Source organism: Lytechinus variegatus, chromosome 5 (genome assembly GCF_018143015.1).
Source record: "Lytechinus variegatus isolate NC3 chromosome 5, Lvar_3.0, whole genome shotgun sequence".
Taxonomy (NCBI): domain Eukaryota; kingdom Metazoa; phylum Echinodermata; class Echinoidea; order Temnopleuroida; family Toxopneustidae; genus Lytechinus; species Lytechinus variegatus.
Window position 1 is genome coordinate 20,638,382 of NC_054744.1, and position 22,002 is coordinate 20,660,383.

The following is a 22,002-nucleotide window of genomic DNA, read 5'->3' on the forward strand; positions in this document are numbered from 1 at the left end:
AGAAGCCAGAGATTGTCCGGTGTGCAACTTTTATCTACGTGGCAGGGCCACATGCTCAGGCTATATGCCAAACTTTTCAATTCGCGGATAACAAAAGAAACAGGATAAATGTCTTGAAGCAGAAATTCTGAAATTATTGTGAACCTAAAAGAACACAACAGTGAACAGGTATTTGTTCAATCCCCGCAAGCAGCATGACGGTGAGCCTTTTGCTAAGTTCCTAACAGAGATCAAAAGACTCACAAACGACTGTGAGTTTGAGCATCTTGAAGAATCCCTACTGAAGGATCGTATCGTCTGCGGAATAAGGGATCAAGCGCTCCGGGAAAAACTCCTACAGATCGAGAACTTGACTTTAAAGCAGTGCACGAATATGTGTACTTTGGCGGAAGCCAGCGCCGAGCAAGTGAAACAACTTTCCTCGCACAATGACGGCGTCGAGGAGTCGTGGATGCCATCGATGCAAGGCGCCGAGGACGTGAAAGCGCAAGGGGAGGGCGGCAAAATGAAACTGGAAGGGACGGAGACCACAGCTCGAAATCATTCAGGCGCGATCAACATCATGAACGTGGTCGACGTTATCCTGAAGATAAATGCCCGACCCAAGCAAACTGTAAATACTGCACATATCGACATGCAGATGCTGAAAGATGTCCAGCCGAATTTGAGAAGTGCAAATCCTGTGGACGAGAAGGAAAATTTTCTCGATCAATTTTGTGCCAGAACAACAATCAACACAGTGTTTAAGATATCATTCCAGAGTATGTATTTAACATAGAGCAAAGCCTTCTCAAGCTTGTAAATCGCATAGTCCTTGGCATAGTTTCCGGGATGTCGACATCTCGTTCTACCTGAGCGTCCTTCCAACATTCCCAGCCGAGGTCAGACATTATTTACTACCTGGGCCTCGCTCGTCAAGAGCGGCTGTTCTTTGCTTACGTAACGGCCAGGATTCTCTCAGTCACGTGCGACCTTGCCCAACGATGACAGATCTGTCACATGCGACCCCGCCTGACCTCACGCCGAGGACAGTTATGTTTTGTATAAGTCCAGGGTCTCACTCAGAGTCTGCCCTTGTGTTATGCAACATCAAGAACCGACTCGCAGTCTCATGCAGTCCATCTAGGCCGAGGACGAATGTTCTTCTTGAGAGAAGGATAGAAACTAGCTCAAGGATGCTTTGCTTGATCTTGCTCTCTATAAAAGGAGTTTACCATTTGGGGAGAGTTTTCTCGGGGCATGTCTTGGGGTCCATTTTAATTGAGTGTAATTGGATTGTGTCTTATTCTTTGAACGTGTTATTAATAAATGGACATACGTTATGGAGCTTACGTTATAGCGGTTTAGTAATTTCCAACCCCCTTAAAAATTTTGTAAAACAATATTTTAGAGGTTTCTCGGAAAGAAAAATGTGGAATTATCCACATAAGGTGCCCTTGTTCCCTCTCCCAAACCCCCTCTCTCATTTTCCAATATGTTGTATACACAGCGGCGTGCCAATGTGCGAAGGTTTACTTACTCAACGCTAGTGGGCGCCCTTCCCCATGAGCATTAATCAAGCATTTCAAAAATCGCCAAAGTGTCAGATCTTCCCCTTGTAGTATCTTTGATACAGTGTAGCCCCTAGAGGCTGCAGTCAAATAATTATTTTCTACCCTTCTTGCACTAGCTTTAGACAAGTTCATTGAAAGAAAATCCCATGAATGTAGAAAATGTGAGTCCGTGTTCTAAAGCTTTTGTGCTCACGTTCATCAAATTAACTGAAGAAACTCCCGAGTGTAGACCATGTAAGTTTTTGTTCTGCTTATTTTCATACCAGGTTAAATGCCCTCTTACTCTCACCATCACTAAAATTCATTGAAGAACATCCAACCAGTGAAGAAAAAATGAGTCACTGCTCAAAACCAGCCTATAAGTCCATCTTGCTCTCACTGTGTTCTGCCAATTATCAAACCAGTTTAATTATGGGGAAAGTCCGATGGGTGTTAAAATCAAATTGCGGTGGCGCTTGAGAGTCTCTCTTATGCCCTCCTACAAGTAATCTCAATACCACATTGTTTGTCTTGGCAACTCGGATAAGACTCTGGATCTAAAATAGAGATCAGGAAAGAAAAAAATATGACAATTAGTTATAGGAGTATTAAAGTACTACTGAAGCTCACTCGTAGCTTGGTGGATTGATAAAGGTCAATGACTATGAAGATTTTGAAATGACAATTATCATCAAGTGATAAATAACTGAATATTGCTATTCATGCAATAATCCTGTGGTACCCCAGGGTGGCACTGCGAGGGGCAAATTATCAGGCAATTCCAGGCACTGGCACATTCTTATTTACATGATTTGAAGGACATAGTGGGTTTTTTCGAGGACTTTTATACTGTTGTATAATTACACTACATTTACACAAGCTGCAAGTGGGGTAAAGAAGTTCAGATTTCAAGCATTTACCGAATCAATTTAATGTATACAACATAGAAATCCAGATGACCTATTTCTTTAATCAACCAGGCTCTGAAATACCAAAAGGTTGCTATCAATTCTTAAATAGACATGGCCAACTTCGGCAGGACCATCAAGTACTAGCGTTAAACAAAATTATTTGGGGGATATTGACTGAAATAATTTGTAATTGATTCTAAATTTCAATTTGATAGGTCAATTTGCAAGTTTCTTGCAACACCCCACACATCAAGAAAGTCATTCTATTTTTGAAATTCAAATCTAAAAACAAATCAGACAAATGTTGTTTGAAGGTTTGCATGGTGGCATGTACAATTGCTGATGTGGTTTACGGTACACCATGTGGAGTGTTATAGAAGCAGTGGATAGAAGAAGAGAAGGAAGTGGATAGGCGAGAAAGTGGAGATTTGAGAATAGAGTATTCTTTCTTGAGAATAGTCCTGAAAAGGACTGTAAACCAGAAGGAATGTTGAGTGAGAACAGCTTGAGTAGTAGAGCTGATGAGGAGATGCTGGCTTGCGTCGGCGAGTAGAGATGATGAGTAGTAGAGAGACTCGACGTTTCGGACAGGTTGACTGTCCGTCTTCAGGAGTGAGTGTTCGCTCGGCGTGCGGCGGTACTTATGGCGTGCGTGCGGACGTGGGGGAAAGCTCTAGGCCGGCGGTCACGGCGGGCTGACGTCGTAGGTGGCGCTCTGTGTGTGGGTCGGCGGTTTGGTGGGAAACGAGTAGGCGTCGTATGCGGACGTGGTGAGTAGATGGCGGCGTGAGTTACGGCGGCGTGTGTGTGTGTCGGCGGTGTGTACATCAATGGTGGCGTTCTGTGCGTGTTGGTCGGCGGACTCGTCGGGTGAGCTTCGGCGGGAGTGAGTGGGTGGCCTGGTGTACGGATGAGGTGTTGGGTCGTCGGCGGAGGTTGTAGCGAGGTGTCAGTGGCGGTGGTGTGTGTGTCGGCGGAGTCCCTGGTTGAGTTGGTGATGCAATCAGACTGCTGCGGACAAACCTCCTTCACTCTGGCTCCGCTACGTCGACAACCCTTTGTCATCTGGCCGCACAGCACACCCGACCTTCACCAGTTTCTCAACCACCTCAACAACCAGCACCCCAGCATCAAGTTCACCATGGAGACCCAACGCGACAACTCAATTCCATTTCTAGACGTTCTCATCACTAAGACACCGTCTGGATTCCCATCTCACCAGGTGTACCGAAAACCTACCCACACAGACCGCTACCTCAACTTCCGCTCACACCACCACCCGTCCATCCACCAATCAGTCGCCAACACTCTCGTCAGACGAGCCCACCAACTCAGCGACAAGGCACACTTACATCAAGAACTCAAGCACGTGACCAATGCACTCACCACCATCAACCACTACCCCAGAAGAAGGATCAAGACTCAACCACCCAGCCACCAACCCAGCACCGACAGCACCGAAAACCCATCCGAAACCAAGCCCGTCGCCACCATAGTACTACCCTACATCGGCAAGACTTCACACCGACTACAACGCATCCTTCACTCTGCCAACATCCTCGTCAGACACCAATCCTCTCGAAAACTACACTCCATCCTTCACTCTCATAAGGACAAGCACCCATCCAACAAACAACCAGGCGTCTACAAGATCCCCTGCGACTGCGGTAAAGTCTACATTGGGGAAACCAGCCGAGACTTCGACACCAGACTCAAGGAACACAAGACCCACCACCGACGCAGCGACTGGGACCGATCCGCCATCGTCAAGCACGCACAACAAGAGAATCACCGCATAGAATGGGAAAGGAGCCACCTAATCACCAACATCCGGCACTGGAATACCAGAAGGGTCAGGGAAGCCACTGAGATACATCAACACAACACTGTGCCTCAAGACCCTGGCCTCCACATCAACAGCATCTGGCACCCAATCCTACGTCACCATCAAACTTCTAACCAATCCACAAACAACCAGCCGTCCACCGTCACTCCACCGAGCCCTCCTACCCAACACAGCAGTCTGATTGCATCACCAACTCAACCAGGGACTCCGCCGACACACACACCACCGCCACCGACACCTCGCTACAACCTCCGCCGACGACCCAACACCTCATCCGTACACCAGGCCACCCACTCACTCCCGCCGAAGCTCACCCGACGAGTCCGCCGACCAACACGCACAGAACGCCACCATTGATGTACACACCGCCGACACACACACACGCCGCCGTAACTCACGCCGCCATCTACTCACCACGTCCGCATACGACGCCTACTCGTTTCCCGCCAAACCGCCGACCCACACACAGAGCGCCACCTACGACGTCAGCCCGCCGTGACCGCCGGCCTAGAGCTTTCCCCCACGTCCGCACGCACGCCATAAGTACCGCCGCACGCCGAGCGAACACTCACTCCTGAAGACGGACAGTCAACCTGTCCGAAACGTCGAGTCTCTCTACTACTCATCATCTCTACTCGCCGACGCAAGCCAGCATCTCCTCATCAGCTCTACTACTCAAGCTGTTCTCACTCAACATTCCTTCTGGTTTACAGTCCTTTTCAGGACTATTCTCAAGAAAGAATACTCTATTCTCAAATCTCCACTTTCTCGCCTATCCACTTCCTTCTCTTCTTCTATCCACTGCTTCTATAACACTCCACATGGTGTACCGTAAACCACATCAGCAAAATCAGACAAAGTAAGGCAAGTTTGAATGTAATCATTGAAAAGGGGACATCCCCCCCTGAATTTTGAATATTGCTCACCTCTGCATTAGGACTTGGGACTTTGTCCAAGAGTTCCGCAGCATGCGAGAAGAGCTCCGACGCTGTCCCATAGAGGGCCAACGACCTGGGTGGGGTGTCACCTGCCTTAGGGGTAGTGATCTCACAGAACTGATCATATTGCACCAGGGGTGGGGTGAGGATTGTGGCAAAGGCATTGAAGCGATGTTCAAAGCGGACCTTCTCGTTGTCAAACTCTGAGTTGGGTTGCTTGATCTTGCTGTCTAGTCGGAAGCCCATCACGGCCTGCAGAAAGGTGGGGATAGAGACCAAAGAGGATACAGGCACTAATATAGAGGTATGCGGTCATCAGTGCCAAGCATCACAATAAGGGCTGAAAAGTGAACTTACATGTCAAACCTTCGGACTCTCATCATATACACATGTGCTTTGGAAGCATCGATGAGCCAGGAAGGTCTTTCTGGAATGTTCCCAAGGGAGTGAAGGAAACTCTGCGTTTGGCAAGCCAGAATCTCATGCCCAGCGTTATAATACATCATATATGCTTTTCACACTGCATTTCCTTAACCCCTTACTATCTTTTTTTTTTTTATTCATACTGTTTTTCTTAACCCCATACTATCTGCTTAGCCGGGGTTAACGCCTTAACACCAGACTATCCTTAACCACATACTATCTCTTTTTTTTATTCAGTCTATCCTAACCCCATACTATCTGCTTAGCCAGGGTTAACAGCTTAACCCCGAACTATCACACAGCTTGTGAATATTGATGATCTTACCATACACAGCGTGATTAACGTGTAATTTCGACTTCTGTGAATGGCTAATGCTTAGCTCCACTTTTCCTTAGCCCAGTTTTGTTTAACACTGCATCTCTAGCACCGCAATTGTGTTGCTAGCACCGCAATTGTGTTGCTAGCACCACAATAAGCCAGCTAACCATGCTTTTTTGCAGGGCCAGATAGTACCGTACTATTTACCATACTAGCCCACTTTGTTAGAATGTGGTGTGAAAACGAAGTGAGCTAAGCTTAACCCATGGAGATTGGTGGACTAAGACCCCCCCCTTAGCCAGACCAATTTCCCAGGGTTAAGGAAAAAAGTACAATGCAAAAGCATGATAGGGTACTCAGAGATGCCCTAATGAATTTCGCATTTTACAAAAGTGGACTATTACTATCATCATCATGGTGTATTGGTTCAGATTCTCCCCATTTTGGACTAATGCATCGATTCCCACTGAATTCTCTCATTCATATAAATTTGAAATTCATTAATAAAATGTATCCTTGTATGAAGGCTCGGTGCGATTGGCCCTAGGCACTGCAAGTGTCAATTCGTCGCACGCACCATGAACCACCTCTCTGCGCACTTCGATGCGAAAGTTAGTTTTGCAGAGAATGCATTAAAAAAAAAATTTTAAACCAGCAATAAGTGCACCTACAAGGAGAGCAAATTATTTACCGGTGTCTTTGTTCGATAGTTCAGGTTCCAAAGTTTCATCCCGCATTTTTACATTTTCTTGAAGTGAATTATTTGCGCCACAGAGGGCATCGTAACAGAGAGGACGGTTCGTGGTGAAATCGCAAGGCGGGATAGCGCAATGTATTTGCGCAGAGAGGACGTTTCATGGTGCATGCGACGTATATATACACTATTCACAAAATCCTAAAAAATTAGAAAGGTAAGAAATATAATTTCACCAATGAGCAGGATGAAATTAAGACTGGACTTCAAACTGTCTTCATTTCTGAGGATACCACTACTTGCCTCCAAAACTCAAACAAGTCCATACCTTGTAGTACCCTGAACAGAGTGCCTGTTGTGCCTTACTGAGGGCAAGCTCTCGCTCCAGAGGTCTTGGTCTCTTTCTCTTGGCCTTCTTCTTGTTACTACGACCTTTGCCCTGGGGTTCTGTATACTGTGATTCATGATCACCCAACATGCTGTCTGCTTGACTCAATGTAGATATGAACCAGGCATAAAGGAAGTCTGATAGGTACCTATGGATGACAAATCAGGGCCCTGTCTTACCAAGAGTTACGATTGATCTGATAAACCTAAACTATATGGAAATCCAACAATGTCATAATTTTTTCTCCAGGAAATTTGCACAATGTCCTTTGTAAGCAAAGAAAAGCACACTGAATCTTCAAGAAAATGATGAATGTATGACTTTACATCATATCTAGAAAATATTTTGTACAAACATGCATTTTAGATGTTGATAGCATTCCATAGTTGTGGTTGATTGGATCGATTGTAACTCTTTGTGAGATTTGGGTCCTGATGTTTCATTTTTACTTTCAGTTTGGTTTATTTTCATATCTCACAAAATATAATACAACATTTGATAAGAAATAACAAAGCATCAATGATAAAATAGTACAATATAATAATTCCGTAAGAGAATGGCAAGAACATTTGAAAATTACAAATTGGAGACAGATATATGAAGGGTAAATTGTTTAAAAGCAGAGCTTTTATGAAGAACTCATAAGAATTTTCAATTTTTTGTTATCATACCACAAACCACCTATCATATGGTTAAGTCATCATTTCTAACTCCTTAGGTTGTGTTTCACAAAGCCGTTTGTAAAGCTCTGTGCAACTTTATGCATGACTGGAAAATGTTCTTATGCGCAAAACCAGCTATGTGGGGATATATAATTTAACAAAAGAAAAGGTCACCAGTCGTGTGTAAAGTCAGGTGTAACTTACAGCTTCATGAAACAGACTTCCGGTCCAACATTGCCTGTATCAGGCCAAGGAATGTTTTTGCTTGACCGAGGAGGTAGTTATATATTACAAATATTCCCAGGCCTTATCACAAGAATCTGGTATCAGCAAATTGTAATGCTATCAGATACATACCTGCCAACCCTGAAACTTTTTTAAAGGTCAAGTCCACCCCAGAAGAATGATGATTTGAATAAATATAGAAAAATCAGACAAACATAACGCTCAAAATTTCATCAAAATCGGATGTAAAATAAAACAGTTATGGCATTTTGAAGTTTCGCTTATTTTTCACAAAACAGTGATATGCACAACTCAGTGACATGCAAATTGGTCAGTCGATGATGTCCATCACTCACCATTTCTTTTGTTTTTTTATGGTTTGAATTATACAATATTTCATTTTTTACATATTTGACAATAAGGACCAACTTGACTGAACCACATAGTATTAAACAATACTAATTCCACATGCTCATGGAGGAAGTGACAATCATGAGAAAATTAGAATATTTCATATTTCATATAAGATATGTCTGTGGTCTATATTATGGTTGTTCCACTTTATATGTTTGTCATTTTGCCTCCGAAGATGATTCTGCTAGGATCGAAAGCTTAGGCCCCTTTTGACTCTCTTAAGATACAAAAGAAATAGTGAGTGGATGATGTCATTGGTCTCCTCATTTCCATACCGACCAAGATGTGCAATATAACTGTTTTATGAAATTAAGCGAAAATTTAAAATGTCATAACTTTCTTATTTTACATCCAAATTCAATGAAATTTTCAGTGTTATGCTCGATGGATTTTTCTCTTTTTATTCAAGTAAACTTTTTTGGGGGTGGACTTGTCCTTTAAGAAAGTGGTACAAATGGGAAGGTGGACACTGAAAGTAGAGACAATGTATAGTTTCCTATAGATCAGTACAGACAGAATTTTCCAAAAATAGGAACAAAGAGATTGGTGCTCTCCCTCTTCGTTCAAATATCGGGACTGATTCTATTAATTTGAGTAAGTTGGCAGGTATGCAGATAAGCCTTTAGAAAAAGCTTACCAGAATATATAGTGGTATTCATGAATGCCATAAAGCTCCAGCTCGAATCCCGACTGAACGTAGAGTATCATGGTGCGTAGCGTGTGGTACATAACCCAGCAGCTGAAGGATGCTTCGTACGTCTTGCGGACCTCTGCCTTTGACATGATGGTGTGGAGGTTGGCATCGACCTTCTCCGCTTGATCCTGGAGGGTGGCGAGCTCCTCCAGGAGCTGCCCAAACTTATCCCTTTGCCTGGCTCGGTTGTGACCGTGGATTTGGATAAGGGAGCACATCGGCTGTGTGGAAACACCAAAGAGAAAGGTGAATGACTTAAGTTCTCTTTCTGTGAACATGGAAAGCAGTTTGTTAATTTGATATTAATGGGACATATCTCCATTTTCTCATTTCATATTTCCTCCTCCAAAACATGACATTTTCAGAATCAGTAATGATGGTTAAGACGATAGGAATAGTAATTACGACATTAGCATTTGCAAGGATGATTATGAAAATAAAGGTTAGATTTGTAGAAGAGGTTCCCTTACCCTGACCGAGTGCATCAACATAGAGTCGGCCATCTCCTTGGCCTGGGCATTGTTGTAGATCGGTGACCTTGGAGCTAGGACCGGGGGACAAACAAACCCCCTCAAGGTATCCCTCAAGCACTCCTGGACCAGTTCCACACCAAAGACTTTCTTGTTGTTGTATGGCAGGAAGATCTGCTGAAGAACTGACCTTGAGAGAACGCAGGGACATTGTTTGCTGAACTCTGTAAAGAAATCCTGTGAATAAAGGCAATTGTCAATGTTAACAGTTTCCTGTACCTGTTGTTTATGGACAAGCCTTGTGAGGACATAAGACACTGCTAAAGAACTCTGCAAAGAAACACTGCCAAGAGTTACAATCTGAACAGTAACAGACTCCTGCACCACTTGTTTATCAACAAGCCTTCAGAGGACAACAATTACTGCTTGCTAAACTCTGCAAACAAATATTGTTACAAGAGACAATGTCAAGATTAATAGACTCCTGTACCAGCAGTTTACGAATGTGCCTTGAGTGGACACAAGTTACTGCTTGCTAAACTTGGCAAATTAATCCTGTCATAAAAGACAATGTTTGAAAGGTTACTAGATGCCTGAACATGTACAAGCTTTTTGTGGATAAACTTTTTTGGACATTGTTTGCTTAACCCAGCTAAAATATCCAGTAAAAAAAAAACTATAATAAATGGACTCCTTTACAACCATTCCTTGCTTTGGCATGTCTGGTGGCAAGAGATTAATTCCTTGCTGAAGGAACCGCAAATATCAAGACCTGGATGTCTGCAAGGAAACTTGCATCCAATGACATTGAAATGATAATAGATTCCAACTTACTACTATGGAATGAAAGGATGTCAAGCTGGTGACCTCACAAACTGTTCTCAGTCTCGTCACCAGACCTTCTAAATATGAAATGGCATCCCTCCGACTGATTATCTTGGCATACCGTGGGAACGTTGGGGGCAGCAGACGTTGATTGACTAACGGCTCAAAGCCCATCATGTTCGGGTAATCTGGGAACAAAATAAGAACTTCAGAATTGAGAAGAATGCCTTCCATCGGAAGTTCTATAAATTCTGATTATTAATGAAGAATACATGTGTATATGATGAATCAATATGCATGTTAGTCATCATTTCAATATATTACCCCTAAGCATTTGAAAATCGAAATACTTAAAAATACATGATATCTTTTTTAGATATTTCAAACATTAACAAGTGGGTGCCTACATTAAAAGGCCAACAACATCTATCGGGCAAAGTAATTCAAATGAATAGAGAAATTTCAAACCTCAAAATTTCATTTAAAAAACAGGTGTAAAATAAAAAATTATGACATTAAAAAATATTGCTTGATTTCACACACTAGTTATATACACAACATGTTCAAAGTGCAAATGAGCGAGTCGATGACATCACACACTTGCAATTTATCGCATATTTTCTTTCCATAAATATCTAATATTTCAATTTTGCAGAAACCTTGTTTTGTATTATAAAAGGAATTTTAAAAATACATTTTATATGCATAAATACCTTATATTCAAAGATATGTTACAAGGGAAAGAATCTGTAGTACCTGGCATGGCTGGTGATGACTCATCTTCTGATATGACTTGTGGATCTCCTAACTCGACCGTCTTCTGTATTGGTGGTAGTAGGTCTAATGCAAGGAGTAACAATTTCTTGCCTTCTTCAACTGATTGTTTGATCTGTGTAAAGAAAATAACATAGCTTGATTTCACATACTGACAGACCTCAAATTTTCAAGTGATTTAGCTTGTACACTTTCTATTGTACAACGCCTACTTAGCTTGTTGTACGCGATTGAATGGGAGGCTGAATGTCAAACATTCGTACCGTTGCACACAAGACGTACCATCCAAAATATACCGTCCAAAATGTACCATTGCACGGCTTTGGTAGGTGACGTCACAATACAATTCAATTCATTGCGCTCAGTAAATGAAGGTTAAATACGCGCATAGCTTGCTGGCTACATGTGCAATGCTGCCCGAGGTCATGTGCGCTTGTGGGATTTGCTTATTGCTTTGAATTTTTTGCTCCCTTTTCATAGTTTACTGCAAGAAAAAACTCCCTTTCCCCCGATATTTTCTCTAAAGTCTGAGGCGTTGTACAACACAACGCTGAATAAATATGTTCTAATAAATAGCGAATATTCTTCTTCGTGCAATGGTGCGAGATTTCGCATTCAGTGAAAGAAACACTCTATTCAACTCGGCTAACGCCTCGCTGTATAGAGCATCTTTCTTTCACCTCATGCGAAATCTCGCACCATCGTACTCATGCCTATTCGCTATTTGTATACAGTTCCATGAAACAATCAACTTGTTTAATAGAACATCCTTGTTTACTAGTATGTCCAACCTCATTTTTCTCCATTATTGATACCCAACTTTCTGAAATGCTCAAGCTATGATAACTGCTGCTCCAGATATATCTACTACATCTACCTCTACTACCAGTAATTCTAAAACTACTCTTTTTCCTTCTCCTTTATCATCTTCAATACTATCATCATCATTATCCTAATCCTCACAATCATCATCATCATCATCATAATCATCACCACCATCATCATCATCATCATCATCATCACCACCACCACCTCCGAAAACACTACCATCATCACTCCTAAATATTACATATTGATTATATGTACAAACAAAAAATAATTACTTAAATTTTTACAGTGCATATTTGCAAACCCTTAGAAAAATCTTCATTTCTCTTGTACACTTTGGACAGTTTGAGTAGCAAGTTTTTCTCAAACAACTTACCTCTTTCTTTGTGAATGCGAGCAAAGCTGAATAAAACATCCTACAAAACTTTATCCTTGACACCACCGCAATACACTCTTCATGCTGTTGGAAGAAAAATATGCGAAAGCAAAAACAAAATAAGGAAATGAGAAAAGGACGATGAATGTAAAAAAATACAAGAATCATCACTTATATGTGCAAGGAAACATGTAATTTTATACTACAACATGGATAAACTTATATGATCAAGATTTTCAAAAATAGATAGTCGGATATAAAGCCACCTGATTAGGGATGTGAGAAATAAGGAGGATTGAACTTCTGCAAGGTATGTCCTTGAGCACTTTTTAAAAAATCTACACAACTCTTTTATCTGTGAAATGACGAAAAAATGCTACAAGTATTTACAGATACCAACAGGTGCACATGTTTATGTTTAGGAAAGGAAAGATTTTTCAGATACAAATATGCTCCAGTACTTGATTGCTGTCTTTTGATTGCGTGTAATGATACCAAATTTGTCACATATTCAAGTTTTCATTAATGCAAACTAGTGCACAAAAAGAATAGCAATTACTCCAGGAAAATAAGCCTAAATGGAAGATAAAAAAAAGAAAAGAGAAAAGCAATCTTACTTCTAATTCTGTAGCAGTATCCCTGTCTTCCCCTTGTCTTGCCCTTGTACTCTGTTGTAACAAATATAAAAAAAATAAACACAACACATAAAAAGGCCCTATCTCACAATCAAACTTAATTATGATTAGAAAGCCAGTGAAACATTTATAATGTGCTATTTCAAATCATTCTACCACATGACGAAGACAAAATGTATTGTCATTGTTCTGGTCAACACATTCTTGTTCACATAGGAAAAAATGCAGACATGTATAGACGAAGAATTATGGTGGTACTCGATTTTAAGTTGAGATTGATATGATCATAGCTATTATTTTCATTATATAGCCCTTTTCCAAAATATACGGCTCAAAGCGCTTTCCAGCATATTATTACATGTACCCCAGTCATTGGATTCATTTCAATCCTGCACGAAAGTGCACAATTTTCACTCTCTGGAGAGCATTCCTTGCATTCATGGCAGCCTCATAATGGCACTGGCAAATTCAAAATACAATAACTTTAGCATCCTACCCAGTACCCAATTGATACCTGGGTGGAGAGTGGCAAACTCAGATTAACACTGTGCCAAAGGACGCTAGCGCTGGTGGGATTTTCAAACACTCGACCCTCTGATTGAAAGGGGAGAGTCAGAACCGCTATAACAGTAATTTATTGCAACTCAATATAAAGAGTGAACATGCATACTTCAAGGATATAGTCAATCACACTCCTTTGTTAGACAGGGCCCAGATTATCGCAACCAAAGAGTAAAATTTTGTCCCAAGTGCCAGCCAATATTGCTTTCATAACCTAAACGAAGATGCAGAATCTGCAGTTATTCCCATATGGGGAAGTTACATCACTGAGCAAAAACATGCTCATGTTGATCAGAAAAAAAGCCATAAATTTTGCATGTTTGAATTCAATATCTTATTTCAAGCCAGGCTTTCCTCTACGTACATGTATCCATATACTAGCTGGGAAAAGTAAATATTTGTAGTGATGAGATTGATGTTCAACCACTCTATTTTGCAACTCACTGTCAAAAACTCATATCATATAATATATGTAATAGGCTTGCACATATCAAATCAAGTTTGTAAAACCTTTAAAATTATACACAAATGCTAAACTGGAACAAAAAAATGAATGGATTTTGAATCAGAAATTAAATATTCTAAGAAACAGTTTAGCTTACCCTGACTCTCCTGTTATAGTCTTCTTCTATTTCTTTGAGCATACCAACAACTCGTAGCTCTGTCACATTGTGGGCTAGTTTAAAACCATAGGTCATAGACTGGAAGTCCTCCTATAGGATATTGGAAGATAAAAGCAGAATAAAGATGAGATGATCGAGTAGTAAACATCAGAACTAAACTCGTCAAAGCATTTTTTTAGAATCAAGATTTGACTTAATGGGATATTTACAACTCCACTTTACAACTATTTTGAAGGAGAAAAGGACCCCAGAATGACCTACAATGGTACACCTGGGCTCCGTATCACAAAGATTAAATAGCGATCAATCGCTAAGTGAACTGACAAATCAATATCAATGTTACACGCGCATTTGGTCTAAAATGCTGACCAGGGACCAATCAGTGACTTCTTTCATAATTGCAAACCTTTCTGTTGCGGAGCCCTGATATGAAACATAGTTCATCCCTCAACAAGTAGAAGTGGTTTATTTCCTACTCGTCTAATGCTTATTCGTCCAATTGCCAACTTGTCAACTATCACTTGGTCTATCATCAGTTCATCTACTCACCACATGGTCTACTTTCATTTAGTCTAATGCATTCCGTCTAATAACCAGTTGGTCCAATAGCCATTTGGTCCATATATCATTTGATCTGATTAAACTCAAGTGTTAATTGTGCAAAATGAATGAAAAGAAGATGGTATTAGACCAACTGGTCTTTGAAACACCCCCCCCCCTCCTCCCTCGGAATCTCTCTGGCGTGTTAAGAGTTGAAATCTTTGTCATTGTCCTTCATTAGATTATGAGTAGAAGGTGAGTTGTAGAAAGAGTTGGAGAGAAAATCAAAGCCAACTCCCGACTCAACTCTTCTGATTGGGTGAAAATCTGGATCTTGCGTTTGAACTTTGGAGTTGCATTTGATTGCCACTTGTTCTGCAACAGTGAAAAGATGTTCCTCAAACTTACCTCTTCAAAGACTCCAGCCCTCATGACCTTGTCCTTGATGGTGTCAACCATCTTGAGAACGACCAGGGAGAACGCTCGGAGACAGCGGTCATCGATAAGATCAGGGTTATGAGCATACAGATTAGTGAAGACCGTCTGAGCAAGTGAATGACCTTCTAACCAAGTTGCCTGTCCAGAGGATGAAAGATTTCAAAATCAATGAGATATTGGTAATTGTGAAATCGACCAGTGATCATCGATCAAGTCAGGTTCGTGAGCATAAAGATTGGTAAAGATTGTCTAAGCTAGGGAATGACCTAACCAAGTTGCCTGTTCAGAAGATGAGAAGATTTCAAAATCAATGAGAATGGTTATCATGAGAAAGATCAGCGATCATCGATCGATTGACAAATTTATGAATTCTTTGCTTGTCAATGAAGAAAAGAAGAGGATTGACTCACCAAGCAAGCAAATGTGGTATCCATGATGCCAATGAGTTCATGATTGGTGAGATCTGCAGTCTTTAATCTCCCTGCTTCGATGCTCTCTTGGAGATTGAGTACCTTGTGACCAGACTGGTTGCACATCATGCCTGCATCCATCTTAGGATCCATCATCTCAATGGCAGACATGGCCTCAAATAAACCAAAACTGGAGAAGATGGGAACAGAGAGTGGTATTATTATTCACAAATACTGACCTTGGGATGGATTAAGATTCTGAATAGCTGGATGTATTATATGTAATACCTCAGTCACATTTGCTCTACGGCAGCCGTACAGCGAGTCGATAACTGCTGTTTTAACATGTTTTTGTACCAGCTACATATAGGTCGTTTGAGTAAAAATGAATAAAACGGCTGTTTTTGACTCACCGTAGAGCAAATGTGACTGAGGTATAACTCTAAGAAAACATTAATTTATCAACCAGAAAAGGAAGAATGTGCATGTGCATGGGTGGGGGTGAGAGAGAGCATTTTCATACAGTGAAAATGAGAGCTGATATTTGTAGATGTTATCTAACGATATACATGTATCTAGCATTAAATTTTAAAGGACCGTTTTTTGTTTTTTTTATTCAATCACTTGGTGTGGAAGTTTTCTCCGAATCTCTCTTTAGAACCTTCTTTTATACACATTTTATTAAATTTTCTTCTTGTTCTCAAAGTTTTAAAGTACATATCAAGTAATCCATACACTGTGCATATCAGGCAAACAAATTTTCATTTTTATTATTTTTTTTGTTTTGGGGGGGAGTACTTTTCACAACCTACTGCCTAAATCTGCAACATTGGATAAGCTTTAACCTATTGCATTGAATGGGGATTTTCCAGGCTTTTATTTTTAATTTCCAGTGCTCTCTTGAGCATTTCGGGGGCAAAATTGCCCTGAGCCCCCAGATATTTTTCCCCTGGCGCATGTACACTGTACAAATCTCATTTTGACTTGGACTTTTGAAGAAAAATTAACTCAAAATAGTCAAGACACTACCTCAACAAAAGCATTTGAACAAGAAAAGAGGAAAACATCCATACCATACCTGAGGAGAGTTTCACAAAGAGTTTTTAAGCGTAAGTCTCACAAGTGTGAGACTTACATGTAGAGTCATGCTTAAACACCAACAGGCACATGTAATTCATCAGGTGTTTTGATTGATGAATATGCTGATTGTACACGTCCTGTGTGTATAATGAGAACAGTGCGATGATGCATTATTTACCTTACGCAACTGATCATTAATATGAGGCTTCAGAATTACTTACATGGAGTCATGTAGAAGTTCTCCAAGCTTAAGGTGTGAAGCAGCTTCATTGAACTCCTCTGTGATGTTCTTCCAATTTCTTTGAATATTCTGCCTACCTGGTGACAGTAAAATAGTAACATTATTTTCATCTCATCTCATCCAATTAACTCAACAATTTGTATAAATTTTAGAGTTTTACATTTTACTGAATTTGACAGTAGAACAGCTTAGCACCATTTCTAACTAATCAGTGATGCCACATTTTGTTGTTGTTATTAAGGGCCCTTTGAACACTTCTTTTGCAAATGCAGTAATTGTATTTTAGAAAGCCATATGGAAAGAGTGTATAAAAAAAATTTCACCTAATTCTTGCTCGAGAAGTGATTAGTAAAAAAAATAGGAAGAAAAAATCAGATTTAAAATTGCATCTAAAGTACAATGTGTATTTTATGATAAAACTTCTCTTTCATTTTATCTTAGCTAACTTCTTGGTTACTACTGGACATGGTCCCTGCCCCAGGAATATCTCTTGACAAGGCTTTGTTTAAAAATGCATGGCTAAATGGGTTGCTTTACTTGACTGTCTTATCGGCTTCCATTTCCTTTTTTTTGTCCCAAACTTTGAAATATGGAATTTGTAGCTCTTTAATACCTTCTAAATTAAATCATTTAGTCATCTGCACAGTTAGAGGTTCATGTCAGTGCAGTACATGTAAAGTATTAATAAAAAAAACTTGCTTTCCTCTTTTATATTGAAATCTTAACATTGGTGAAACAAAATGAATGAACATTTAATAACCCTTTATTTTGACATGAACCATATATAAATCAGGGTCAAGTTTCAGACTTGATACAATAATTTCTATAACAGGGTTGCTATCAGCAATTCACATTGAATTATTTCAGTAGTTTTAAACTGTAAATCTTCAATTTTTTATTACGGGTATAACATGTTTTATGAAACGGGCCCGTGTTGTGTACTCACTCGGCAGATGATGAGTAAATGCACTGCAGCCATCGTGGTCATCAAACGGGTCTGAGGGCATGATCCCTTCTCGACTGGATTAAAAGTAGATAAGTTTAACGTTTAGCCTATTGACTACCTCATTGTAAAATTCACACTTACTTGGTAAAGTGACTACCCAGTGTAGATAGGGTAACATCACAACATTGAGACATGCTAATGTGTTAAAATATCAGTAGATAAATTTTAGAGTTCTTTATAGCAATTCTCCTTTTATACTTGATACATTGTTCATTTACATTGTACATTACAACATATGATTTGACTGTATCAAGGCTGAGGATGAGGGAATATCCCCCTAGCACCTAGTATGTAGTTACCACTTGCCACACCACTTTATGACTTCATAAAACAATAAAAGAGAAGTTGAAAAGTAAAAGAAATTACAAAAGAATTTAACAACAATAACATATGAAAGAAATTGAAGTCGATACCAATTTTATATTTAAATTAGATTTGATCAGAATCTCGCACAAGTTCGCAAACAAAAAGTTTGGGGGAGAAATGTATGCATGTGTGAAACTATATATACATTCAACAGCTTTGGCAACTCTTTTATTTTAACATTTTGTGAAAGAAATGGATGAAGAGAACAATGGTAGGAGTAGCTTAAATCAAGGTTCCCAAGAGCTATCTGCCCTTTTGGAAAAATTGGTAATGCCGATAAAATGTCTCTGCCGGGAATCGAACCCGGGCCCCCAGCTTTGAATGCTGGTGCCTTAACCACTAGACCACAGAGATGGGTTAGTGGCTAGGGCGACCCCGATCCGATTGACCATCAGATAGACAGATATTCCAATTATAATTTCTTTTAACATTTTGTGAAAGTCCATTTCTTTCACAAAATATTAAAATAAGAGGTGCCAAAGCTGTTGTATATCACATTTGTATACTTTCTCCTGTACATGTACTATATCACAGCAATATAGCTTTGATCCAGCTGAGGCGGCTTGTCATTGTTCAAAACCCACCTACAACGACAAAGGAAATTATAATTGGTATATTGTCGAGAATCTGTCTATCTGACAAAAGGGCAGATAGCTCAGGGGAACCTTGATTTAAGCTACATGTACGCCTACCATTGTTCTCTTCATCCATTTCATTCACAATATGTATATATATGGAGAGAAATAAAGTCAACTTTCGAATGACAAAGCTTGGAAAATTATTCTTGCTTGTGTGAGCACTACCCACTTAAACTACGGGTATGAAAATTAGGCAAATTAACCTTTCAATTTCTATCAGTTTTTGAGAGGTGAGTCTATTGGAACTTGCAAAGTTGGTGTGGTGATAAAATAATGATCAATGTCATTAATTTTGGTAGTTTAAGCAAATTTCATGAGTTAATACATTGGAATTTAATCTCTCTCCTGTTGAGATTGAGACTGATTGATTTGGTTTGATTTATTTCTGCATTCACATCAGTATCAGAATGATAAAATACAGATATACAAAGGTTAATAACAAAATAATGATAGTCGTATAGTATAAATGTAGGCCTATACTACGGTATATACAGTATGCATAAAGTCCAGAGCGGACTATCAGTTTAAAAATAAACTCTGAAAATCATCTTTTACTTATCCATCATTTAATGAACAATTTACAATCCAATTCGTTCTTGTTGGAGCAGACAACAGTGCCATGAATTGTAAAATACTTGCATTAGCTCATAAATATTTATTGGCTAATGCAAGTATTTTACATTTCACGATTATTATCATCTGATTGAAGTTGTTTTTTTAATTGGCACTGCTCATGATATTGTCGCCCTATCTTATACGCGTCTTGTAACGAGGCTACGAATAAAGGAAATATAGCGACAAAATCATCGATGAGTATCTGCTCATCTTCTCACATGATTTTTCTTAATATTTGTATTATTTTTTGTGTAAAAAAAATTTATAAGTGCCTAATGGGGGGAAATGAACTTCTTATCCAATACAAAATTGTGTGATAAGCAAGTTAAATCAAGTATTTTGGAGCAACATTGTTTTCTCCAAAAACTCTCCTTCGTGTGGCCCAATGCCTTGCCATGCCAGGCTTCATGGGGAGTAAGCCTATGTAAAGTAGAAATAATATTACTCCCAAGACGCCTCCAGGCTAGGATGAATGCCGACGAATTGTCCCCATCTTCCCAAGATCAGAACAAAAAAAAACCCAAATATTGCCAACCTTATTTCATCACACAGTGCACAGGGAATAGTAACAGAGAACAAGGTTATATCCACTTATTAATGAACAAGTTTATATGGTTATATGGGCCTTATGATGGTCCACTCATTCTATGAACAAAGTTATGATGCAACAAGATTATGATGATGTTCTACACTCTATGACCATGAACATGCCGCAGCACACTTGTTCACTGCTACCACCCTGCCTGTGGGGAATCTATAGGTAGGACTATGGTATGCCAATGTTGTACAGAGCACACACTTTGAAAAATCATTAAAATATCAGTTTTGTGACCAAAATTACTAATTTCCATACAGATGCAATTTACTTTTCATTAGTAACTTGGAAATAATTTTTGTATTCACCAGAGTGCTCAAAAACTTGAATTTTGGGCATATTTTTATATACACCCTCTATTGGTGGAAAGTAATAAGGCAAGAAAATTTTCATTTTTGATCTCTATTTTAATTAAGAAAAAAATGATTTAATGAATCAAATTTAAAGAAGAGTCAAGTTATATGAAAAATAGGTGTAATGGAAACTGTCAGTGTAAAAAAATCAAGCATTTGCCCAACAGAAAAAGAGAAAATAAGCCAAACGTTGCCACCCTTATTTTGCCACACATGGAGATATAACTGAGAACAAGGTTGTATTATAACCTGGCCTTGTTCATTGAATGAGTGCCGCAGCACATGACAAAATTCTCAATATGTGGGACAATGTATTGTATTGTGAACATTTTTCAACTAAATCGGCGGAAGTTTTTACGGTAGCAAAACTTAACTTGGATCTATTTCAAGATGTTTCAGAAATGCTAGGAAAACTGTTCAATTGAAATTGAATTAACTATAACTTTACTACAAAAGAAATGATTACCTCGCTTCCATTTCAGCAGCTCGACATAAACTCTCCATTCGGCCGATTTGGGTCGCGTATAGTCGTCGTTCCAGCGGCGCGGCCCGGCCGGTTACCGCGCGGTACCGTATGGTCGCCGGTCTCAACTGGCATACGGTTTGATGCTGGTCTGATCAACGGCCTGATCTCAGCGAAAATTTAAGAATGGCCAAGGGCGGAGAAAGGAGGGCGAAGGAGAAGAAGATGATGAAGATAGGAAGAGGAGGAAAAAGAAGCTAACTGATTTTTTTTTTGGGGGGGGGGGGCATGCGGGGGGGGGGGGGGGGGTGGGGGGCTGCGGGGCTTTCTGGGGGCTTGAGCCTAAATGGCCAAATATACTGACCAAGCACCTATAGTCCCCCCCCCCCTATAAAAATTATAATATCATGCGAAGGACCCGGGGCGAGGGAGCGTAGCGACTCGGAGCGAAAAAAAGAGAAAATCACCGGAAAATCACACAATTTTCATCTATGTATACATACACCGAGAGAAAGATAAGGGCATATTTAAAGGGGAATGAAACCTTTGGAACAAGTAGGCTTGTGTCGAAACAGAAAAATCAAAGAATAAAACAAAGAAAGTTTGAGAAAAATCGGACGAATAATGAGAAAGTTATGAGCATTTGAATATTGCAATATGCTATGGAGATATCCTCCAATTGGCAATGCGACAAGGATGTGTGATGTCACATATGAGATGGAGAAGGAGGAGGAGGAGGAGAAGGGGGACAAGGAGAACCGAGTAGAAGGAGATAAAGGAAAGAAGGAAAAGAAGAAGGGGAAGGAGAAGGGAGGAGAACAAGAAGGAGGAGAAGAAGAAGACTTTAATTTACTGTAATTCCAAATGTTTGTTTTTTGTTCAATATTAATTATGATAAAAGTGTATTTTTGATTGACGGATGTAAAAATGCGAACAAAAATAATTAAGTCAAAGGCCAACTTTCTAACATTCTTAACTTTGTGGTCGATTTTTTGCGAGAGTGATCACGAATTTCCTTGTTGACCATAGTAGATTGCGAGACAAATGAATACCCTCTAGCGATTATTTCAATCCGCAATAATGAACCTATTTAGTATTCTTAACTTTGTCGACCGTTTA

At 39.9% G+C, this 22,002-nt stretch overlaps 1 protein-coding gene and 1 long non-coding RNA gene across 2 annotated transcripts; one reads left to right on the forward strand and one right to left on the reverse strand.

Annotated features, from left to right (window-relative positions):
• Positions 1 to 1,330: 1,330 nt before the first annotated feature.
• On the reverse strand, positions 1,331 to 20,946 carry LOC121415691 (N-alpha-acetyltransferase 35, NatC auxiliary subunit-like). Its single transcript, XM_041609000.1, has 15 exons — positions 20,887 to 20,946; positions 17,794 to 17,867; positions 16,828 to 16,924; positions 15,527 to 15,716; positions 15,087 to 15,254; positions 14,118 to 14,228; positions 12,937 to 12,987; positions 12,320 to 12,403; positions 11,098 to 11,230; positions 10,351 to 10,529; positions 9,517 to 9,753; positions 8,990 to 9,267; positions 6,992 to 7,199; positions 5,216 to 5,479; positions 1,331 to 2,089 (listed from the first exon to the last, which is right to left on the reverse strand). Exons 1-15 carry the CDS (start codon positions 20,922 to 20,924, stop codon positions 1,949 to 1,951), a joined length of 2,253 nt encoding a protein of 750 aa, XP_041464934.1. The 5' UTR covers positions 20,925 to 20,946; the 3' UTR covers positions 1,331 to 1,948.
• LOC121415692 lies at positions 2,980 to 4,503 on the forward strand. The gene is made up of 2 exons (XR_005970030.1): positions 2,980 to 3,180; positions 4,314 to 4,503. It is a non-coding gene; the product is annotated as an uncharacterized LOC121415692 (long non-coding RNA).
• Positions 20,947 to 22,002: the final 1,056 nt, after the last annotated feature.